General features: G+C 46.6%; 1 protein-coding gene across 1 annotated transcript; it reads left to right on the top strand.

Annotated features, from left to right (window-relative positions):
• Nucleotides 1-8,573: 8,573 nt before the first annotated feature.
• hpgd (15-hydroxyprostaglandin dehydrogenase) lies at nt 8,574-19,960 on the top strand. The gene is made up of 7 exons (XM_070920651.1): nt 8,574-8,704; nt 9,417-9,540; nt 10,782-10,888; nt 13,545-13,641; nt 18,316-18,392; nt 18,646-18,809; nt 19,568-19,960. Exons 1-7 carry the CDS (start codon nt 8,612-8,614, stop codon nt 19,689-19,691), a joined length of 786 nt encoding a protein of 261 aa, XP_070776752.1. The 5' UTR covers nt 8,574-8,611; the 3' UTR covers nt 19,692-19,960.
• Nucleotides 19,961-20,855: the final 895 nt, after the last annotated feature.

Here is a 20,855-nt window from a genome sequence, read left to right as displayed (position 1 = left end):
GACTCGAGGCGGAAAAGACTATTAGGAACCACAAGAACACACACACACACACACACACACACACACACACACACACACACACACACACACACAAATGACACACTGTTCTGCCCACTCGTGTCTTACAGCTCAACTGCCAATGTTGTATTTCTGTCCTCTGAGCCGTCGGCCCCACCTCAAACCCCTCATTACTCCCACACACTCACTCACTCACACAGCTGTGAGCACCAAGCCACACACACTGCACATGACTGTTTTTATTAAGCTACCAAACAGTAAAAGCCCCCCAAAACCTACAGCAACATCACTGCACTGATTCCCTGTTGACACTGTAGCTAATACTACAAGCCTTTCCAGGTCACCGTTGTATTCATTCACACACAGGTTTCCTCTGACTCGAGCATTCAGGCATTTAGGCTTTTCTACCCGCTCAGAAAACGTAGATCAGCCACTCCCGACATTTAGAAACTCTGTGGTCTGAAACGGAAATCCGATCTCATGCAAATGACATTCATATGCCACTATTTTTCTTTAGAAATTTACATTTTGGAGATGATGGATAGAACATTAAAAAAAAAAAAAAGGGGAAAAAAACAAATTATGTTACTCGTTGAGTGCCGGTGTAGAAGCGTAGTGTGATGTTGGAGTGCAGTGAAAAGTAAGTGTGAGGAGGGCGCGTGGTGTGTGACGGATGTTAAGTGTCTTGTGTCCTAAAAAAGAAAGTGAATTATCAGTCTGCGATTAGTAGCTCTGAAAGGAAAGTGGTATAGTGTATTATGTAGATATACAGTCAGATCAAGTCTGTTTCCAAATGATTGCTGGTTTATGAAATTCTGACCCCGGAGTACACACACTTTCACTGGAATTTCATTGTGTTTTCTGGGAAACAGCTTGGCTCTCCCTTTAATTGCCGTTAACATCAGCAGACACTGCGACATTCAGGCTGTTTGTGTTTGAAACAGGGAAGCGGCCGGCAAAGGTTGCTGCGCTGTAGTGTTGCATGATGAGTGTTTTCTTTCTTTCTAAGAAGACGGTCATGAGCCTGTGCCACACAAAGTGTTTTTTTGCAAGTTCAGCCGATTTCCTACGAGTCACGTTTCATTTCCTGCCCCAGCGTTTAACGGAGCACGCTGCAGTATTTTAACCTTTCAGTTCAGAGCGTTCTCCAGGGTAAAATCAGCCTTGTGTCGAGTTGTGAAACTTGCACTTGCGCTGTCTGCCGTGGCGATAAGATGGCCACTGTTTCGGGCCTCTGCAAGCTTATTTACATACCTTTAATTAAATCATAGGAAAATGATCACTGTCTCAAAATTGGGACACACTCACACACTGGGTGAGAAAAGAAATGCACAGTCACTCATGAGTTGTTTCCTTTTGCACAGTTGGCCCTGACCCAGGATTTGCATGAAGTACTGAACAGCCTGACGTTTGTTTGTGCTCTGGGCCAGCTGCACAGGAGCCTCACATACTCTCATGTTCCTCATGTTGAACCGGGTCTTAAAAGCCTGTGTCCCCCCCAATAACCGATCAGTGTTTCCAGTCGGTCGTCGTGGAGCCAGTCTGGGTGCATGACGTTTTGGCAAGAACCAGACTTCCAGATTTCACATGAAAAGTCTTGACTTCAGTGGCAAACGACGTAACCACCTCAAACAGGTTTCAAGCTGATTTTCATAGTGCAAAATGAATGCAAATCAGTGGCTGCCTGGAAGGAAAACACATTCATAACCTAAAATAACCTAAACCTAAAAAGGTTGGCAGCTATTTAAGGTCTACATGGTTTGCTGTTAATATACTAAAAATGAGTGTGATTCTTAAATCCTATTATGCTCATTTCCAGCTCTGTATTTTCCTTTTGTGATTCCACTAGAGGAGCTTTGCATGATTCACAAAAAAAAGTCCTTATTCATCTTATTCTGGCCCTTCATGCGGTCCCTCAGCCGTTTGAGCTCCTGTCTCTTTAAGACCCGCCCCCTCCCTAAAAGCCCACTTTCTTCTGATTGGCCGGGCCAAGTTCCGGAAGTCAGAAATAAACATAAACATCTCGCCTGTGCCTGGAGCAGAGATACCATATGAGGACATCTGTCTGACATCAGATAGAGCTTTTGGCTCACAGGGATCACTTTTACGTACGCTTACCTGGCAACGTTTAGTATGAATATCCAACATTGCAACATTATATATATGAAAATAAGGAAAAGCATAATAGGTCCTCTTTAATATTGCTCCAGTGAAGGAAGTCTTTTATTACACCCTTTGACCTGGAGGCGTTTTCACTGCCGTTGCCTGATTAGAGCTCTCCAGGCGACTGAGTGTGCATGTACGGACTGCGTTTGATTGTCATCGCCTGCGAGAAACCGTCCACCGCTATCATTCTGATCGGTACGTGCGCAGCAGTTGGGCGACCTCGTGGGATTCCCAGCACGGTGCCTCATTAACCTGCGAAAAGGTGTCATCAACCAGAGCAACGGAAAACCCACCTTGTGTGGGGGTGCGTTTTGGGTTTTCCACTCGGGGCCTTGCAGTTAATGACTTGTTTCAAGTGACTTGTTCTTTATCGTCATGTGCGCAATAATTACAGTGGAGCAGTCATCAGGCCCCCCTCCAACAATGACCCCCGCAAGTAAAAGAGAAACTAAGACAAAACATAGTGCGGAAGTTAAAATATATTTGATTCTATATATGTTATATTCCTATAATAATAATAATAATAATAATATGGAATGTAATACTGTGTTAGGCAGGTAAGCAGGACAGGCAGTGGATATATGTAGTGTGATGGTTACACAGCTTGTAAACAGGTAGTCCAGGATCCTGTCACATAGGGTGGTGTTGAGCCCTCCAGGTGGGAGAGGACAGTGTGGAGCACAAGGGCAAGAGCGTCATCCAGTGGGTCCAGTGAGTCAGGGAGGGAGGAGGCGATGAAGATTTTGACCAAGGCTGCATTCAGACCAAATCAGGCCTTCCGGCGAAGATGCCAGTCCTCCCATTAATTTGATTGAGGGTAGTCGGTTAAGGGTGCGGCGGTGGGGACCACAGGGGGTGCCAAAAAAGAAAAACAGCTGCTGCGACGCCTGATTTGGTCTGAATGCAGCCTAACCGCTCAAAGTACCTCATGATGGTGGAGGTGAGAGCTTACTGGGTGGTAGTCATTCAGTCAGAGGACTTTGGTCTTTTTGGGGACAGGGACAATGGTGGTCTTCTTGAAACACGTGGGGGCTACAGACTGGAGCATCGAGAGATTGAAAATGTCTGTGGAGACGTCTGCCAGTTGATCTGCAGGTGTGCTCGGCCAGAGATGCCACCAGGTTCAGGTGCCTTGAGTGTGGGTGAATCCCTTTGAAGGATCTACACACACACACCTGCCCTGGATATTGCTGGTGGGCAGGGGTCCTGGGCCAGGAAGTTGTTCTCAAAGCGTGCATAGAAGGTGTTCACTTTCTCTAGGAGATGTGCAGACATTATCGCAGCACTGCTGGTTTTCCTTTTGTAGTCTGTAACAGTTCTTAGTCCAGCCAACATGTTTCTGGTGTTGGAGCCCTGATAGTTGGACTTTGTCTCTGTATTGTGGCTTGTTGTTGTTGTCCTGAAACATCTACCACTCCGTGATGCTAAAGCAGTGACGTAGGGCCGAATGTGACTGGTCTCATAGGTGAGCGAGGGAGGGCCTCATATCCCTCCCAAAAAGGGAGCGTACACGTGGCTGAGCGTGTTACCTCCGCGTAGGACAGCTGATGTGTCGGCGATGCCTCTGCAGAACTTCCCTCAGGTTGGCCTCAGCCCTGTCGACACCTCCCTCCTTTGCTCTTCCCCCGATCGTATTGTCCAGCCCTGGTGGTGAATGCACAGCCCCTCTAGAACAATGGCCGAGTCTGGGTCGAGCCAAGTCCATAACGTTCCAGTCCTTAGTGTCCCACCCCGCTCCTGAGCTCATCCAGCTTCTTACCCAGTGACTGGACGGGTTTCACCTTTCTTCTTACCAGGACCCCCGACCTTCTTCACAACCTCACAAACACAACTCTGTCTCTGTGATGCTGTTGTGAATCTGGTTGAGTTTCTGCACTGTGACACACACACACACAACAACAAAACAAAACTCTATACTATATGTACATTTCTATCGTAGGTCAGAAATGATCCATTTGTACAAAAAGAAAGAGGTTTTTAAAGATTTTGAAAGTTTCATTAATGTTGATATGAAACTGCGGGCTGACACTGTGTTTGATGTGTCTTTTTACTGCCGTTCGGACAAGTCAGCCGGTGGATCAGAAGAGCACGATTTTCAAACACTTTTCTAGGTCGTATGCCTTCCTTTGCTCTTTTCACAAAGAAACGGAATTCTGGTGTTGACGCTATGTGCCGGCTGGCTCGTAACTGAGTGCTACAGCTTTTCAGCCTGAAGCACAGGAGCCACGGGTTCCCTCGCTAGATTGTATTTATACTTGGTTCTTAGCTTACCGCAGTGTTAAAAACTCTGTCGTGGGAGCCCTGGACTGGGCTGACCGCGGTCACGTCATGTATTTGGAGCTATTTCACATCTCAGAGGTTGTATTTCATCGAACCAAGTCAAATACGTTTCTAACAAAATGTCACATTATTCACACCCTCATTGTTGTGAGTTGTCTGTCAGAAGTAAATGTCACACAGCTTTCGAAACACGACATAACAACTCAGTAATCATGTACTGTATGCGGACAGAGTATTCTGTCGTGAGGCCCTCATACGTTTGTTGACTAAAGAGTTGAGCACACACACTATTTTTTGTAAAATAAGATCTGCATATTTTCCATTGTTCTAATTAAATTCTATTGGATTGAAATAAACTTGGTAGCTACTTCTTATTGTTGACTGACTGTCTGTCCTTTTCTTGTCTCTTTAGTCTGCCTGGATAAGTTATATAACGCCACCTTATTTAATGCAACATTATGCAAGTTTTTGGGAGATCGTACCTGTTCAACCAGGTCACACAGTCAGTGCAGGAACAGGAATGAGAGAGGCACCACTCTCCCTGTTAAAAGTCAGTGTTCCATCTAAATGATACTGAAGCTGCTATTTTAAGGAAAAACTGTGACATAATGTTGCTTTAATGGGTGGTCCACTGGGTCCAGCGGGCCATTACTGAATCTATATTCGATCCTTTTTTCCTTTTAAATGATCAGTTTTAATGGAATATCAGTACCTGCCCGGCACAGGTGGGCAAACATCCCCAATGAGCCTCATCCTACCATCCACCGTGACGGGACCCACTCCATCTATTCACAGAGAAGGCTAGAACTGATTCCTGTTCAGGCACTCACTGGCGATCTGAATCCTAATGGGAAAAGGAACATCGTGCATGGGTACCCGCTCCGCCTACCGCACATTCGTTGCTTTCAATGATTTCATCATTCCGGTAAGTAGCAGAAAGAGAGATAGCATTAGTCTTTGGACCTCCACGGGTCCTCCTCCAGCTCCTCGAACCCCTCTTCTGTTTCAATGCGATTCAAGTTGAAGTCCATCACATCTGGTTCATTTTGACCTCTGGTCCTTTGCAACACATCCAACATGTCCACTAGGACCTCAAGTACAGGCCTGAAATTCTAAATTACATTGTAGTTACTGTATTGTGCTAACTTTGATGATTACTGCCAGCAAGCTAGAAAACTAAGACTAGTACATTACTGATTTCAGTCTTCATTACTTTTGAAGACTGAAAATTGTAAAAAAAAAACAAAGAAAAACGTTACAAGTCTTTAGGAGTCCTGGCTGTCCTGCAGAGATACTGCCAATCACTGCTGGAAAAACACGACGTTGTAGCCTAGCTGTTGGTACCTTGGACAATCGCAGCTTCATCACATAAAATAAAGAATTACCTTGTAAACGTTTCGGCTCTCAGACGGGAGTGTGGCTCTGATTCTAATTTCTTGTGATTGTTCAAATACATAACGGTGGGAGAAGAAAATGAATGCACAGATGCGCGGCGCCTTCAGCAGTCCGAGCTCTCGTGGATGTTGGAGATGTGTTTGGCCATCACTGTTGGAAGTAAGAGGATACTAAACCTTTTGAACTCTGAACATCAAAGTGTGTAATATCTATTAATGGACAGCAAACACCACCACAGTCTCAACCATACCTCGACTTGTCGAGAAATACGTTGACTCAAGATAAAGAGAAGAAAATATTTAGTGAGAACTGTAGTTGACATCCGGTACGCCATTTCAAATAAACATTTTCCTCTTTTGACAATTGCTTGAGAATGTCACTTCAAGAACACATACCTTGGGGGCCAACTCCAGTGCGAACAGGGGCAGGCGTCGTGTGCCGGCGATACAGGTGCAGAATGTCAGAAAGCCTACACCCACGGCTGCCTTTAAGCCATTACCCTCGCTCATTTTACAACAGGAGCGTCACGATATTCCCAAGACTATATCCGCGAGAGCGCATTTCTTGTGACGCCACTGTTGGCAAAGCAGCTGTCATTTCACACGGCGGAAACCTTCAGGAGTCCGACTTCTCGTGGACACATTTGAGACCTTTTTGGCGATCGCTGTTGGAGGTTGAGAGGATATTAAACCTTTTCAGTGTCGCTGAACGTCAAAGAGTTCGCGACGCCTGTCACACTGAAGGAGAGACAGCGGGGTTCTTCGCCTCCAGCTGAAATGGACGGCAAACAACCACAACAGCCTCAACTCTGCCTCGACTTGTCGAGACATATGTTGACTTAAGATAAAGAGAAGAAAAGACTTGGTGAGAACTGACTGTTGACAACGTATGCGCACACACACACACACACAGGCAATACAGTCTTAACGCTGCCTTGATTTGACAAGCAGGTGTAAAAAATATGTATATCGTCACTGTGTGATGGAGTCCAACAGTAATCCCCTTATGTCAACAGAAGCAGCGGTCGTAGCCAACATGCCTTTAGCAGCCCCCGCTCTCAGTGGAGGGCTGCTGGGAGAACAAAAGAAGCTGTGGTAGAGCTTCTGAAACAAGTACGTATGTGAGCGGCGTGGTGGTGCAGCGGTTAGCACTGTCACACAGGCAGGTAGGGCAGGGTAGAGGGAGCATGGGGGGAGGGGTGTTCGATCAACCGTCCCTGAGGAAGACGCTGAACCCTAAGTTGTTCCCGGTGGAGGCCAGCACCTTTGCATGGCAACTCGAATGGGTGAACGAGACCTGATCTGTAAAGCGCTTTGGGAACCGTGAAGGTTGAAAAATGCTATTTAAGTGAAAATTTTACCATTAGATTACTTGGGATAATGTCATGTCATGGGGCTTCTACATATAGGGGTGCTTTGATATGGAGAAAATGTTATCCCCCCCCCCCCAAAACCCCCAGTGCATTACTGCCAGTCACGTTGCGCCCTCACATGTCCTAAGCCTGAATGTCCACTGACAGCGAAGTGTGCAGGAGTAGTGACACTAACCAGTAATAATTTCAGTGATAGCAGGCGTGGCGGATTCGAGGTGAAGGTCACAAAATTACGATTACAAGTTCGCTTAAAACTACATGAGTTGCTGCGCCCGGTGTTGAGGAACACTGTGGAGGCGCTGACGAGGTACTATGGCCGTCCACGCCTGGAACTAAAAGATAGGATGTTTGGGACCAAATTCAAGAGACACGTGTGCCATGATAACAGGAAGGATGTCAGATAAGGAGGACGAGGGAGGAAAATGTGTAAAGGAAGTTCCTGAATCTGATATTCTGCAAAGTATAAAGTGGTGTTTATTTGCATACAAAAACTAGATTTTTTTTCAGTATTCTTTTTTTTTAGCAAGCGAGGAAACAAGGACCAGAATTTTCACGTTTCGTTAGCCATCAGCAGCCACTGGTTCCCATTCACTTCAGCACCGATGTGAAAATCAACATGCAGGGACCTGAACCGCTCTGTAATGTGCCGCTGAACGGCGCTGCATGTTGTGTAACAGCAGTTACACACGGGGAGACACACAACAAGCTAACAGGGACGCGGTGATAAATGGGGAACGTGGGATTGACGGCTCGGGCTCGGCCGGGTTGTCTTTTTGTTTTGCTTCCAAGTCGTAGGAGGCAGATTCTTATGCAAACAGTAACAGTGTGTGTCCAGATGAAGCAGCAGTAGAAGGAGTGAAAGAGTGTAGAGAAAGGAGGAGGAGGAGGAGGAGGTGTAAAGGAAGTAGGGGGAGGCAGGAGGGCAGGTACAACAAGTTGGATAAAACCTGTAATTATTATCCTACGGAGTTTACTTTACCCTCTCTCTCTCTCTCTCTCTCTCTAACACACATGCAATGTTTGTATAGACTGATAAGCTGAGAGAGAGAGAGAGAGAGAGAGAGAGAGAGAGAGAGGGAGGGAGAGAAAGGGAGGGAAGAAGGGAGGGAAAACAGCCCAGCCAAAAAGAGTGAAAACACACACACAAGGGTGAGAAAGCCTGTGATTGTGTTACAGAGAGCAGGTCGGTGCCAGAGCTCAGAGAGGAGGACAGAAGAAGAAGAAGAAGAGGAAGAAGAAGGAAACTCAGTGAGACTCAGAGAGAAGAAGCAGAGGAGACGCAAAGTGTGAGAGACAGAAGGAGGAAGACCAAGTGTTAGGGGAGGGAGGGAGGGTGGGGGGGCGGTGGTGGTGGTGGGTTTCTGCCGCTGTGCTGGGATCATGTCTCTGAATGGGAAGGTTGCTCTGGTGACCGGGGGGGCTCAGGGCATCGGGAGAGCCGTGGTCCAGGCGCTCCTGCAGAGCTCAGCCAAGGTCAGTACTGCTTCATCTTTCTTTTTCAAGCTTTTCAGGTTTTGTCCTCATCAAAAATGCTCCGAGTGCTTTAACATTGCGTGTTTTCGCTTGTTGAAGTCACTGCCACGCGTTCTCTGAGCCGACGCTGTGCAGTAACAGCTCCAGCTCTTGAATGCCTCTCACTGCGACCGGAGATGTGTGCATGTCTGCGGCGGTTTTATTCATTCCACTTGCATGCATCGACCCAAAACACTGTTCTTAAGTGCACGATTGCTTTAACTTAATGCTTAACCTACAGGGAAACATTCTGTCGTTTTCTGCTTCATCGCGTTTGTTTTAGTGCAAATATTGAAATAGGACCAGTGTTAACAAGTGACATTGTTGTGTTTTTTTTTAAACTAGCAATCAGAACATGAGAGGGAAAGCAAAAAAAAATAATAAATTGGTTTCTGAGAACTTCCTTCGGTACAGCACTGAGAGAAACATCAGTGGCTAGTCGTGTATTTCGGTTCCCCATTTGAGCAGCGCACAGCCTCACTCGTCAGACCACAGGTCTTAACACAGGAAGATGATAAAAAAAAAAAAAGTGCGAGCTCTTTGAATTCTGCACCAGGTTCTGCAGATGTGGATACACACTTTAGCGCCTGACGTCCTCCAGCTCTGCAGTCTGTGTGTGTGAATTTAAAAAGTCCAACTCACCGAAACAGAGTACTTCCCCCCCCCTGTCCAGGTGGCTGTGGTCGACCTCAACAAGACCTGCGGTGAGGCGTGCAAGGCGCAGCTGGACGGCGAGTTTGGGGAGGGGAACTGCGCCTTCATTCCGTGCGACGTGTCCAATGGAGACGCGCTGAGAGGTAAACACTGTCCACGGGGCTGTTAGAGAGGACAGACAACAACTGACGCCCGTGACACTGACGCTGATAGATGATATCATCGATCATTAATGACGGCCTGCAGAGCGCGACTGACTTTTAAAGTGACTTCAAGAAAAAAAAAAAAAAGAGAACCCAGGGACTATTTTTTTGGCAGGCGTCAGAAACTTTTTTTTAATTTATTTTTTTATTTTTTCCCCGGAGAGAATCACTGTTGCTGCTGTCTGGGCCGACAGCCGCTCTCAGCGAGTGCGAAACACACCGCGACTCTCTGTGGTCACACAGGTGCGCCTCACCGACCGGCAGTCACGTGGTCAGTTTGCCTGCTCCACATGTACAAGTGTACTGCTGCTCTCTCACCTCCTCACCTGTGCGTGTGCGTGTGTGTGTGTGTGTGTGTGTGTGTGAGCGTGGGCGTGTCTGGCAAGAACCAGAAGAGGCCAAGAATGAAAGTGTGTGTGAGTGAATGAGTGTGTCTCAGAGAGAGAGAGAGAGAGAGAGAGAGAGAGGAACAAGGTTTCATTGTCTGACACTGAAAAAGTAAATCCCTCCAGGCAAACGGCTGTGGAATGCTGTTTGGTGTTGCTCCTGACTGGGTGATAGCACTGCTGTTGATGTGGACACAGTGTAAGCCTGCACTGAGCTGATGACAGTGTGTGTGTGTGTGTGTGTGCGGTAAACAGAGATTATTCCTGTTCATCTGTGTACATGTATCTCTGGGCAGGATGTGCAGTCGTTAGCAATGTGATAGCGTGTGTGTGTGTGTGTGTGTGTGTGTGTGTGTGTGTGTAATTGCGGGTTGTCCAAGTGTGGAATGCGGCGGGCGACGACACGACGCAGGTTTCACCACCTCAGGTGCTCTCCCTCCACCGCATGCACAAGGAAGGATTCCACCTCATTGTTCAGAGAGCGATGGGGGGAGTTTCAAGTGAGATTGTCCTCAAACATTCTAAGATACTGACATAAGAGATCATGTTATTGATAAGCACCTTTACTGCCGATGAAACTGTATATATGTATATATTTATGTATAAACAGTGGGCTCTCATGACAGCTCTCCTCGACCCTCACACAGCCTTAATGAACGGAAAACAGTTGTTTCAGCTTTTTAATTCTGATCTGGAGTCATCGGGGGGGGGGGGGGGGGGGGGTGAACTGAGGAGCGTGGTGATCCTGCGTCAGGCGTTGCTCACTGATGGCCTTTTTCTGTCTCTGTGGAACAGACGCATTCCAGAGCACGGTAGACCAGTTTGGCCACCTGGACATCGTTATCAACAACGCCGGCATCAACAACGAGAAGAACTGGGAGCAAACCATACAAGTCAACCTGGTAAGATGACTGAGAAGAGCCAGTTTTAGCTCGACAGGCCCCGAAATAATAAATCCCAAATGAGTGATCAACAATACAACGCCCTCTGGCCTCGCTGGTTACTTGGTTGCATATGCAGGAGGAGGGACTGTTTGCACCAGCATCTACTTTGTATGAGGCTCTCGATGACCCTCGAGACCACGCCCCCCTCTGGGAGTGGACACGTATACATTTCAGCGGTCAGTCATACTTGTAGTGAATACACGACCAAGCTCTTCCGCATGTTGACGGGAAAGAAAATGTTCCTGAGACGACTAAAATTCCTCACATGCAAGTTAGATGAGAGCGGTTGATAACACCCGGGTTTCCTTGTGTGTGCTGAAGCACTGGGGTTAATTGTGACATGGGATCAAAGGTCACGCAGGTTAATGACCCGGTAGCCGGCTTGAAAATAGTTACTGTAATCCCTTTTTAGAACTGAATCCTCAGTCAGAGCCACCTTGGACAACACAGTTAATAAAGCCCTGCAGGCCGGCGCATGTATGCACTGTATGTGTCACTGACGGACATAAATGTGTCAGCCAGCCAGCTCATTTTCAACTGCAGCCCTTTGGCAAGATGTTCTAAATCCAAACCGTCCCATTGTTTTATCCGTGCCCTCCACTAAGAAAGGAAGTGGGGAGAGACAGGGAAGGCAGAACTGGTTGGTCGGCCACCTTTTCGTGTTGTTGTTGATAAGGGGCCAGAAAAATGCACCGTCTTTTGACACCGTCAGAAAGCAATGCTGATGTGAGTGTTGAATTTTGCTGGATTTCCTGTTTAAAGAATGATGAAACTGGAACTTGGTCGCCGGTTTCGCGTTGCAAACACTCCTGGAAACGCGGACCTTTGATCTAAAAGTCCTGTGTTTAAAGTATGCGGTGCTTTATCAACGGCTTCGGCGCGTTATCAGGAACAAAAATCACCTCGTGCCAGCTGAGCCATTGTTGTCCTGTCCGACATGACTGAAAACTAAGCACCAGGCAGATCATTTACAATCCTATTTGAGACTTCACCCATTTGTTTTTGATGTAGGTCAGCGATGCCGACCAGCCGGCCTAACCTCTATTTGTAACACACACCTGAGGCAGGAAGATAGCACAAGTGTGGCAAGGTGTAACCATGATACTAAAATATCATGAAATATGAACGTTTTTGTTCAACTGGGGGGGGCTCATTGTCCCTGAAAGACCCCAGCTCAGGCCTCTCAGGGTGCAGCGCTCGGACTCCTCCGTTACATAAGCGGGTCTTCTTCTTCTCAGCCATTCATGACACCACACCACACCAAGCCCAAGGCCCTGCAACTGCATTCCTGCAAAGCAGAGTCGCAGCAGGCAGCTCCACCTCCAGCAGTGGAAAAACATGTCCAGCCTCCCAATGTGCACTCACAGCCCCCATGACTCCGAAGGCAGGAAAGCAAAGGGGTCAGTTGACGTGCTGTTGACACAGTTCGTCAGTTGCTCAGATACAGTAGCTGTGTTGGACTGTGTTTTTTGACTTTTTCACTGGGCCAGCTGTAGCTAGAAGCCGCCATGAGAAAGTTCTGAGAGTTACATGAAGAAAAGTCTGAAGACGTGTGTTCGATTGCTAATAGGATCCTTTCTTAGGGGAGGGTTTCGGTGACTGAGTACTATTTGTACGACAACTATTTGTCTAACAATGTATAGACTCTTAATCATCACTTATGAGCCGGCAATAATAGCGCGCCGGGTGCGAGGGGGCGGGACTCACCATAAAACTGTAGCAACCAGGTGCCAGATCGTCAGCACACATCCAAGAGGAAGCTTCTGTTGTCGCTGAGCCGGGGAGGAGGGGGGCCAACTTTGAATGTCCAACCGACAAATCCGACTCGTTCTGCCTTTTAAGATTACTTTGAGAGTTGGAGGATCTGTTGTCCACCTGCAGCCGGCGGACTCCGTAGAAGCCTTCTTTAAAGGAAGCTTCCGGAGTGGTGAATGTCTACCATCTGGAAACACAAAAGCCAGCAGGACCACATACCGTGTAATCCTAAATCTGTGATCCAGCCACGAATTAATGATTTGAAAAGAGACTCACAAATCATCAAATTTACTTTTCACAAACTTTTACTTTTGACCCTTTCGGTACATTTCCTGCTTTTATCATCTCCTCTGCTCCTAAGCTGCCGCTAAAAGCCAAGAGGCAGAAAATTACAGGTGCTCCTCCCTGTGGTCGTAACTGCTCACTGCAGAAAACCTGGGGTCTTATAAAGCCTTTGGTCACGTTTGATATGAACGTCTAAGGGTCTAAGAATGGCGAAGCCGGTCGGTCGGGACAGGATATCACAACAACTACTGACCAAAACGCCACGAGATGTTTTGTGGACATTCATGATCCCCACAGGACAATTCGCAGTTATTATTGTGACCCCATAACCTTTCCCCTAGGGCCACCAACAGCTCAAAATGTGTACCTCTCCACAATAAATATCAAAATCTAAAGAGCAGGTTAACATGAAGTTCACTTAGATAGTAGATCAAAGTCTAGCGGTATAGGAAAAAAACCTGTTGTTTGTTCTGTCCAACTATATATAGTGTATATATAACTATATATATATACATGTTCTTTTACTTTCACTTTCACTTCCTGCTGTGACCATGTTGTCTCTTTCCCCCTATAGACCTCGGTAATTAAAGGGACCTACTTGGCGCTGGAACACATGAGTAAAGAGTACGGCAAGGATGGAGGCACCATTATCAATGTATCCTCTATGGCAGGTAACACATACACACTCACTAACACTAACTGCTGAGGACATTTCTTTTTTTTTTGTTGTGTGTGAATTCAACCTTGTTCAAGATCAACCTTGTTTGACGCTTTCAACGCAGATTTTACCTACAAGCTGATGACATCAACGTCGTTCTGATTCATTTAAAACATGGGAACCAAAAAATGTATTGTTTGAAAATCAAAAAGTCTTATTTCTTTTGGACAATTTAAAGCAATAAAAAAAAAAAAAAGACTTGTCATCTCAATATACATCATTTGACGCTCCTGACACTTAGGCTTGAGTAATGCTAAAACATTAGCATAGGAGATGAGACCGAGACGACGGGGCAACGCGTGCCCGCATATCTTGATTTACACTGAAGCCGAAACGTTTCCTGCTTCACGTTAGTTTGGGTTGACGGTGAGGGTAGTTGCCCTTCAAACTCACATGCTAATAATAAATCAAAACACAAATCAAACACGGGATCTACACTGGTCGCCATCGCTGTGTGAACGTGTGCACCGTGGGCCCCCAGGGAAACAGCATTTCATCCCAAATGTACACTTGTATACGAGTGGGTCGACAATAGACAAGAGTCCAAGCTCGAGGACGAGGACGAGAGGACAAATAAAATACAATAAAAGCATTCTGACACCCACACAGGCTAACAATGATGGCCTGCGTTACGTAAGAGCAATACAACCAATAGGCTAGGCTTAGCTCGGTTTCAGGCAGTGAGTGACATCGCATAACGTAACGACATTCACTGTCGTGTTATGAGCGTTTTTTGGAGGTGCCCACCCGTTTTATATTGTGGCGACGTCCATTCAGCTAGCAAGGCTACAACCTAGCCCTGCGCACAAGTTCCATGGAGCACTGAGTGATGATGCTGGCGTTAAATGAGGAAGAGGGGCTAGCTTCGTGTCAAAGTGCCGGGGACCTTCTCCCTTTACGTAGCAGTTAAACAACTACTATCGCCTGACATGGCGATGATGGGCCGGGGTCGCTCGGGGTCCGTTGGTTTGGGCGCCGGGCTTCTATCAGCCCGGTCTCAGATAGGCAGGTGGTTTGGTTGTATGGGCACCGAAGAAGTCTCCCACAAATGCGGAGTGTGGTTTAGTTTGTTTCTTTTTTTCTTTTTTTTTTTTTATCATTGTGCAATCTTCCAACACATGGAAGATGAAGATGAAGACAGGACAGCGGGAGGTATGGGAAAGGTTAGGGTGGTTGGAGTTGCAGGTGGTGTTTGTGACCGGAGCTCCACTGCAAACAATGAGATGGTGCAGCAGAGGGAGTAGAAGAAGAGGGAGGGGCTGAGGAGCTTGGTTTGAGATTTTTAGGCTGGGCCTAACGGCGACAAGCCCTTTTCATAGAGCAGGTCCCGGCCACACTCTTTATGATATGCTGGAAAATGAGCCATTTCAAGCCTCAAATTAGTCATGACTATGAGTCAATCATTAACTTTTTCCGTCTAATAACGTTAGTGACACTTAAGTTCTAGTTGGAAGCACATGGCCCGAGTGTTAAACTCACTACTCCCCAAATATTCTTCCTCCTGAGAGACACACAGATGCGGAGGGACTTATTTATGTCAAAATGTCACGGATGATGAATTTCTCAAAGTCCCTGGAAGCCAAGCTTATGAAAACAGTTTCCCCTCCTCCTCGAGTGTGTGTGTGTGTGTGTGTGTGTGTGTGTGTGTGTGTGTGTGTGTTAAAGTGTGGGGGAACACACCAGACAAAAAGCAACCGTGACAGGCTGGAAGACATCCACTCTAACTGAGAGCACTGGATCTAGATCATTCTGCACTCCGTCATGGAAAAGCTCGCACTCCTCCAAAAAATTCTGAGTTTTGCTCTCTGCATGCTCACACACACACACACACACACACACACACACACACACACACACATGTTTTAACAAGGTAAGTCCAGTTCTTTTATGGATTTATTTGGTCCTGATGGGCCTTTAAAAGTTGCAATCCGTCTTTAAACTCAAACAAAAACCCTGCAGCAACTAAGCCTCTCTGAGAAGACACCAAACTACATTCTGCATACGTACCAAAATAAAGAGATGAACACTGCCTTTGCGACCGCGGGACCTTTTGATTTGACAGGAAGCAACTAGTCTTATGTCAGTCTGGCTCACCGGATGTAGGCTGCTGGGATAAGCCCGCCGACTATTTCAGTCGCCATGCTCCTCCCCTTCCTCTAAGCGCATTACCGTTTTCAAAGGAGATCGAGTTCTGTTCGTCTTATTTAACAGTAAACGTTGTAAAATCACATAGTCTACATGCGTCCTTCAGTATTTTATGTGGCGTTTTCTTCAGCAGGGATTTGACCATTTCAACCACCACTATTTTGCAAGGGCACCGTCGCTGCATCCTGGGCACAGCGCCCAGCCCAAGGCGATTGTGATTGGTTTAAAGGTCTCCAAAATGTGGAGACAGGTCATGCCAGTCAAGGTTTTCGTATCCCTGCGCTGACTGGCAGAACATCTCAAGACGCTGCACCGCAGACCGCTCTCCGTTAGCTAGCCTTTCTCTGCGTTCCGATCCGAGACTGCTGTCTTTCAATGTCTGACCTGGGGCCTGCCCGACCATAAACCAGGAGAACTAAGCCCAAATACACGCAGCTGACTGAAGCATCGACATCCTGCGAGGCATCGTATAGGAGACGGATGCCAGGTCACCAGGCTGTGTGGCGGACAGGACTATCCAGCCTACAGCATTTGTCTCGTTTTGGTAGCACATAACAATTGAGTAAGACGTTGTACCACGATCGTATGTCATTATTATCAATAGGTACCGCATGAGGGCTGTGTTGTGTAAAGTGTTACTGTTGCTTTTACAGCTGCATGTTGTTCAGGAAGATTCCAGAGGCTGTTCTTCGTTCATGTAGTCGGGACACATCATCTTGTAGATCTAGAACAGTTCAGCCTCCTGTAACAGCAGACATATGGTAATCATTTTTCACTTATCTCACTGGTGATAGCATCAGTCCGCGCGTGTGTGTGTGTGTGTGTGCTCGCCATTCCCATAACAAACAAGGACTTGTCCAAACATGGTCAAGCATATTGTTTTGGGGGAGAAAGAATGTATGTCTGTGTGTGTGTGTGTGTGTGTGTGTGTGTGTGTGTGTGTGTACGTGTACTTGTATAGCTGTCTTTGTGAGAACCAATGTGAGTTTTAGACCTTGAGAGTGAGGACATTTTTGGACAGTGAGGACATTTTGGTCCTCACTTTCAGACAGACCTTCAGAGGGCTAGAGAATGCATTATGTCAATGAAGGTCCTCACAAGTATAGAATCACAATCAGAAATATTTTATTGATCCCCGGGGGGAAATTCTACAAGTATGAGTACATGGATGTGTGTGTGTGTACGTATGCTGGAAATGGATATGTTGGTGTGTGTGTGTGTATGTGCGTGTTTTGAATGGTGTCTATTATCAGACTCCTGTGGATTCGACATCTGAGACTGATCGAATTTATAGTCCTGTTTGTTTTGCTTTCATTACTTCATCTTCATCTCATCCACCTCAACAGCAGGCTGACACTGTACTGAATTTGTGGTCGCATGTTTTTAAAATTTAGGAAGCCGCTTGCAGATTTCTGTTCACCGCTCTGTCAGTCGTGGGAGCATACGCCGCTCCTCGGGTGGGCTCCTGTGGTTAAGTTTACACCATTTCTGTCACTTTTCCTTGGCGTTTGGCCCGATATTTCGGTCCCCGTGTGCTTGCATGAAGCCTTGAGACGGGTGTGGTAAAGTCAGAGCGACCTCTCACAACCTCCCCTGACCCTTATTTGTCCTGAAGGAACTGCACACATAAACCCGACACCTGTTGTGGAAGGTCGTGAGGAAGAGGAATGGGAAACAGTTTCCGAAATCCTGAAAACTCACCGCGGAGGCCGTCTCGTCGTCTATGGTGCTTTACTGAGATTTGCAGTAACGTGTCATGAATGTTTGAAAGGAGAGGACTACATTAAAAATGAGATCCCAGGCCATGTTCTTCCCTTCAACTCCCCAGACCGGCCGTCCTCTAACTGTCCACCAAATATGCCCCACCCATCTTCACACCTATTCCCATCTCTCATCAGCCCTGCAGTCACCTGAGCCCCTCCCCAGCTGCGCCTCATTCTCTCATCACCCCTCACTACATCTACCGGTCCACGTCCTTTGTTCCTTGCCAGTTCGGACATGTTACGTTGCTGGTTCCCTTGTTTCTGCCTGCCTTACCTGTCTTTAGACCTTTGGACTTCTGGATTTCTGCCTGCTCCTCCACGTGATCTGTTTGCTTGTCCTGGACTGCCCTCTGGTTTTGACCCTCACATAAGCCTTTGTGCCTTGGTGTGTTTATTAAGTCACTAACCTGCACCAAGCTCTGCCTCAGGTGTCTGCGTTGGGTCCCGTTCCCTGTGTTCCCTATTACCCTGCTCGCACAGTTGTGACAAAAACATTGTCATTTCTCTCCAAGTGATCCTCTGCTGGTTTAAAATGAGAAGCTGCTGTTGAGAAGCAGATGCAGCCATGTTTGGGAACAGCCCTGATGCGTCCCTATCACTGTACTTCCATCGCCTGCGTGTTTAAAACTCACAATAAATGGAGAGAAGCTCATAGTGAAAACACTCTGTTGGTAACATGTTTTGTTCCCTTGTCTCATCTTTGTCTTTTTAAAATTCAGCCTTCCTGCATTCTCCTCATCAGCCTGTCTACACTGCTACTAAACACGGAGTCATTGGCTTCACGAGAGCTATGGCGGTAGGACACACACACACACACACACACACGCACAGTAAATATGACCAGGGATGCGAACTCATCAGAGGGGGGGAAAGGTGACAAAGATGCCAGAAAAGGAAGAAATCTCAAAAGTCTATTTCGGATTCAAAACTGCAATTTTTTTATTTTTTATTTGGCTGAAAGGTGACAAGTTCGCATCCCTGATGGCAGTACAAAAGGTTGTCTTTTAGCTTTTGTCCTCCCAGGCGGCTCATTCCAAATGTTCTGGCAGGACGCGTCCTCTCAGGGCGCCTACGGCGTTCGCATCAACGTCCTGTGCCCGGCCTTCGTCGACACTCCTCTGCTGCACTCGGTGGAGCACGAGGACAACATGGGCAAGTTTGTCAAGTTCAAGGATGACTTCAAGCGCGACATGAACAAGTTTGGAGTTTTGCAGTAAGTTAACTCGCACACGTTCAGTTTCACACGCCGTGAACTTGTTGGTCATTTGCAGTCTTGCCGATCCCTTTCTTTTTAATCGATCAAGTTTCGGCCCTGGGTCTCCAAAGTGGAGCCTCAGCGTTGGTGGAAGGGGAGGTACAAGAAACCGATTCATGTCTGGATTTAGGAATGTGTAGAAATGGCAAACCTCAGTTCACGGGTTGACACAAAGATGAAACAGTATAGAAAGCACACATTCACCACTTGTGCTCTGGTTTTGTAAGAATACTTTCACTCCTTGTTGCTTGTGAATACAACAGGAATAGGTATTAGTAGTGAGGTCCTGAAGACACTCCGCTTCTTTCCAGGCCTTCTGTTCTGATTTCACGCAAGTGGCTCGGCAGATGGCCGATACTTTATCTTTTGTGAAACTTAAATTAAGTGTTTATTCGGAGCCGTTCAGACTGAATGCCCTTGTGCTAATCAGATGCAATATGTGCCAAGGGTTCCAACATTCCATGCTTCAGCGGCCAAACGGAAATTTTGAAAAGTAAATACATAAACAAATTGTGCAGCTCCGAGACCAGCTAGTGTCAGGAAGTTGAGGCCGGATGACTTCCTGAGCACACACACACACACACACACACAGTCTCTCTGAGTAAAGGCAGAATGGCAGGTTTATTGTATTTTTAGGATGGGAGGCACAGGAAATCCACAGGGCTCTTTCTGAGTCTCCTTTCCATCTCCATCTAATGCCCCCTTCTTGTCTCCAGGCCGTCGCTGATAGCAGAGGGCATGATGAGGCTGATCGTGGACACCAGTCTGAACGGGGCGGTGATGAAGATCACCTGCTCCAAGGGGATCCACTTCCACACCTATGAACCCATGTCCGCTTGACCCACGACACACTGAGCACCAGGCTGCTGCAGAGGAGAACAATGCAGTGCTTTGATCAAGAAAACTGGTTCAGGATAACTGACTTCATATCAGAACTGAGTCAGATCATCGCTCGGATTCTACTGGGGGAAAAACTGACCTGGACGACGCCTGATCATGGATGTACAACCTGTCCAAATTAACAAATGAATGCTATCCAAATAATCGTTCCATTCACTGTCAATATATACTGCCGGTGTTATTGTATTAAAAAGACGAACATAACTTGATCATCGGTGTCCTGGAGGTGAAGCCTACCTATACTTTAGCTCTGGAGGAGCTCACTGGACCCGTTAAAACCGCGAACGATCAGAATCAGAATCAGAAATCCTTTATTGATCCCTGGGGGCAGGGGGGGGGGAATTACACAGGGAAATCCAAATCTTTGTCAAATCTTTGCCATTTTCAGCGTGTACCTCACCAGTTTGAACCAGTTTAATGTGCTCCAAACACCCGCACACTGCAATACAAAAGTGATGGAGGGAATAAAACAGCATACTCGTGTGTTTGTTCTAAGACTTCCTCTGTGAGGCGATGATGATGATGATGATGATGTCAGAGGAAATCTCAGGGGCTCACCAGAAACATCAGTAGATATCTTACTGTGGACTGTGGATTATGATGCAAATTTGACTGATTGCTGTTTACTGAAGACATGATCATGAATGCTATTATTCTAAAACAGTTGCTATTAATATTATTAGCGTCTTGGGTTCAATAGGTGGCTCTACTGTGGTGTAATCTATCCATGCCTTTTTCTCTCAGGGGGAAACCCTGACTGTTTGTCTACTTAAAGGGAAACATCGCTGATTTTTTTCTTTGAATCATAACAACGTGGGACGGGTCCCTGGGTCCCCCCATGTTGCTCATTTGCCGGCAAAAGTCTGCCAGATGACGTTTTATTGGTAAGAACGTGCTTACCTTAGTGATCCAGCCAGGGAAGTGATCTAATACAGTAAATACAGTCGCACAGTAGTAAAAATGTCTATTAGCATTTTTAATCCTTGAATAAACATACATTAAAAAAACAAAAAAAAAGGATTCCTCGTTTTGATTCTGCTGTCCTCATTTACAACAGATGAACTGGGATGATGAACCAGGTGTTTTAAGCGGCCTCACTGAAAT

This window comes from Enoplosus armatus, chromosome 2 (genome assembly GCF_043641665.1).
Source record: "Enoplosus armatus isolate fEnoArm2 chromosome 2, fEnoArm2.hap1, whole genome shotgun sequence".
In the NCBI taxonomy this organism is placed as follows: domain Eukaryota; kingdom Metazoa; phylum Chordata; class Actinopteri; order Centrarchiformes; family Enoplosidae; genus Enoplosus; species Enoplosus armatus.
This window is presented reverse-complemented; position numbering and strand designations above follow the sequence as displayed.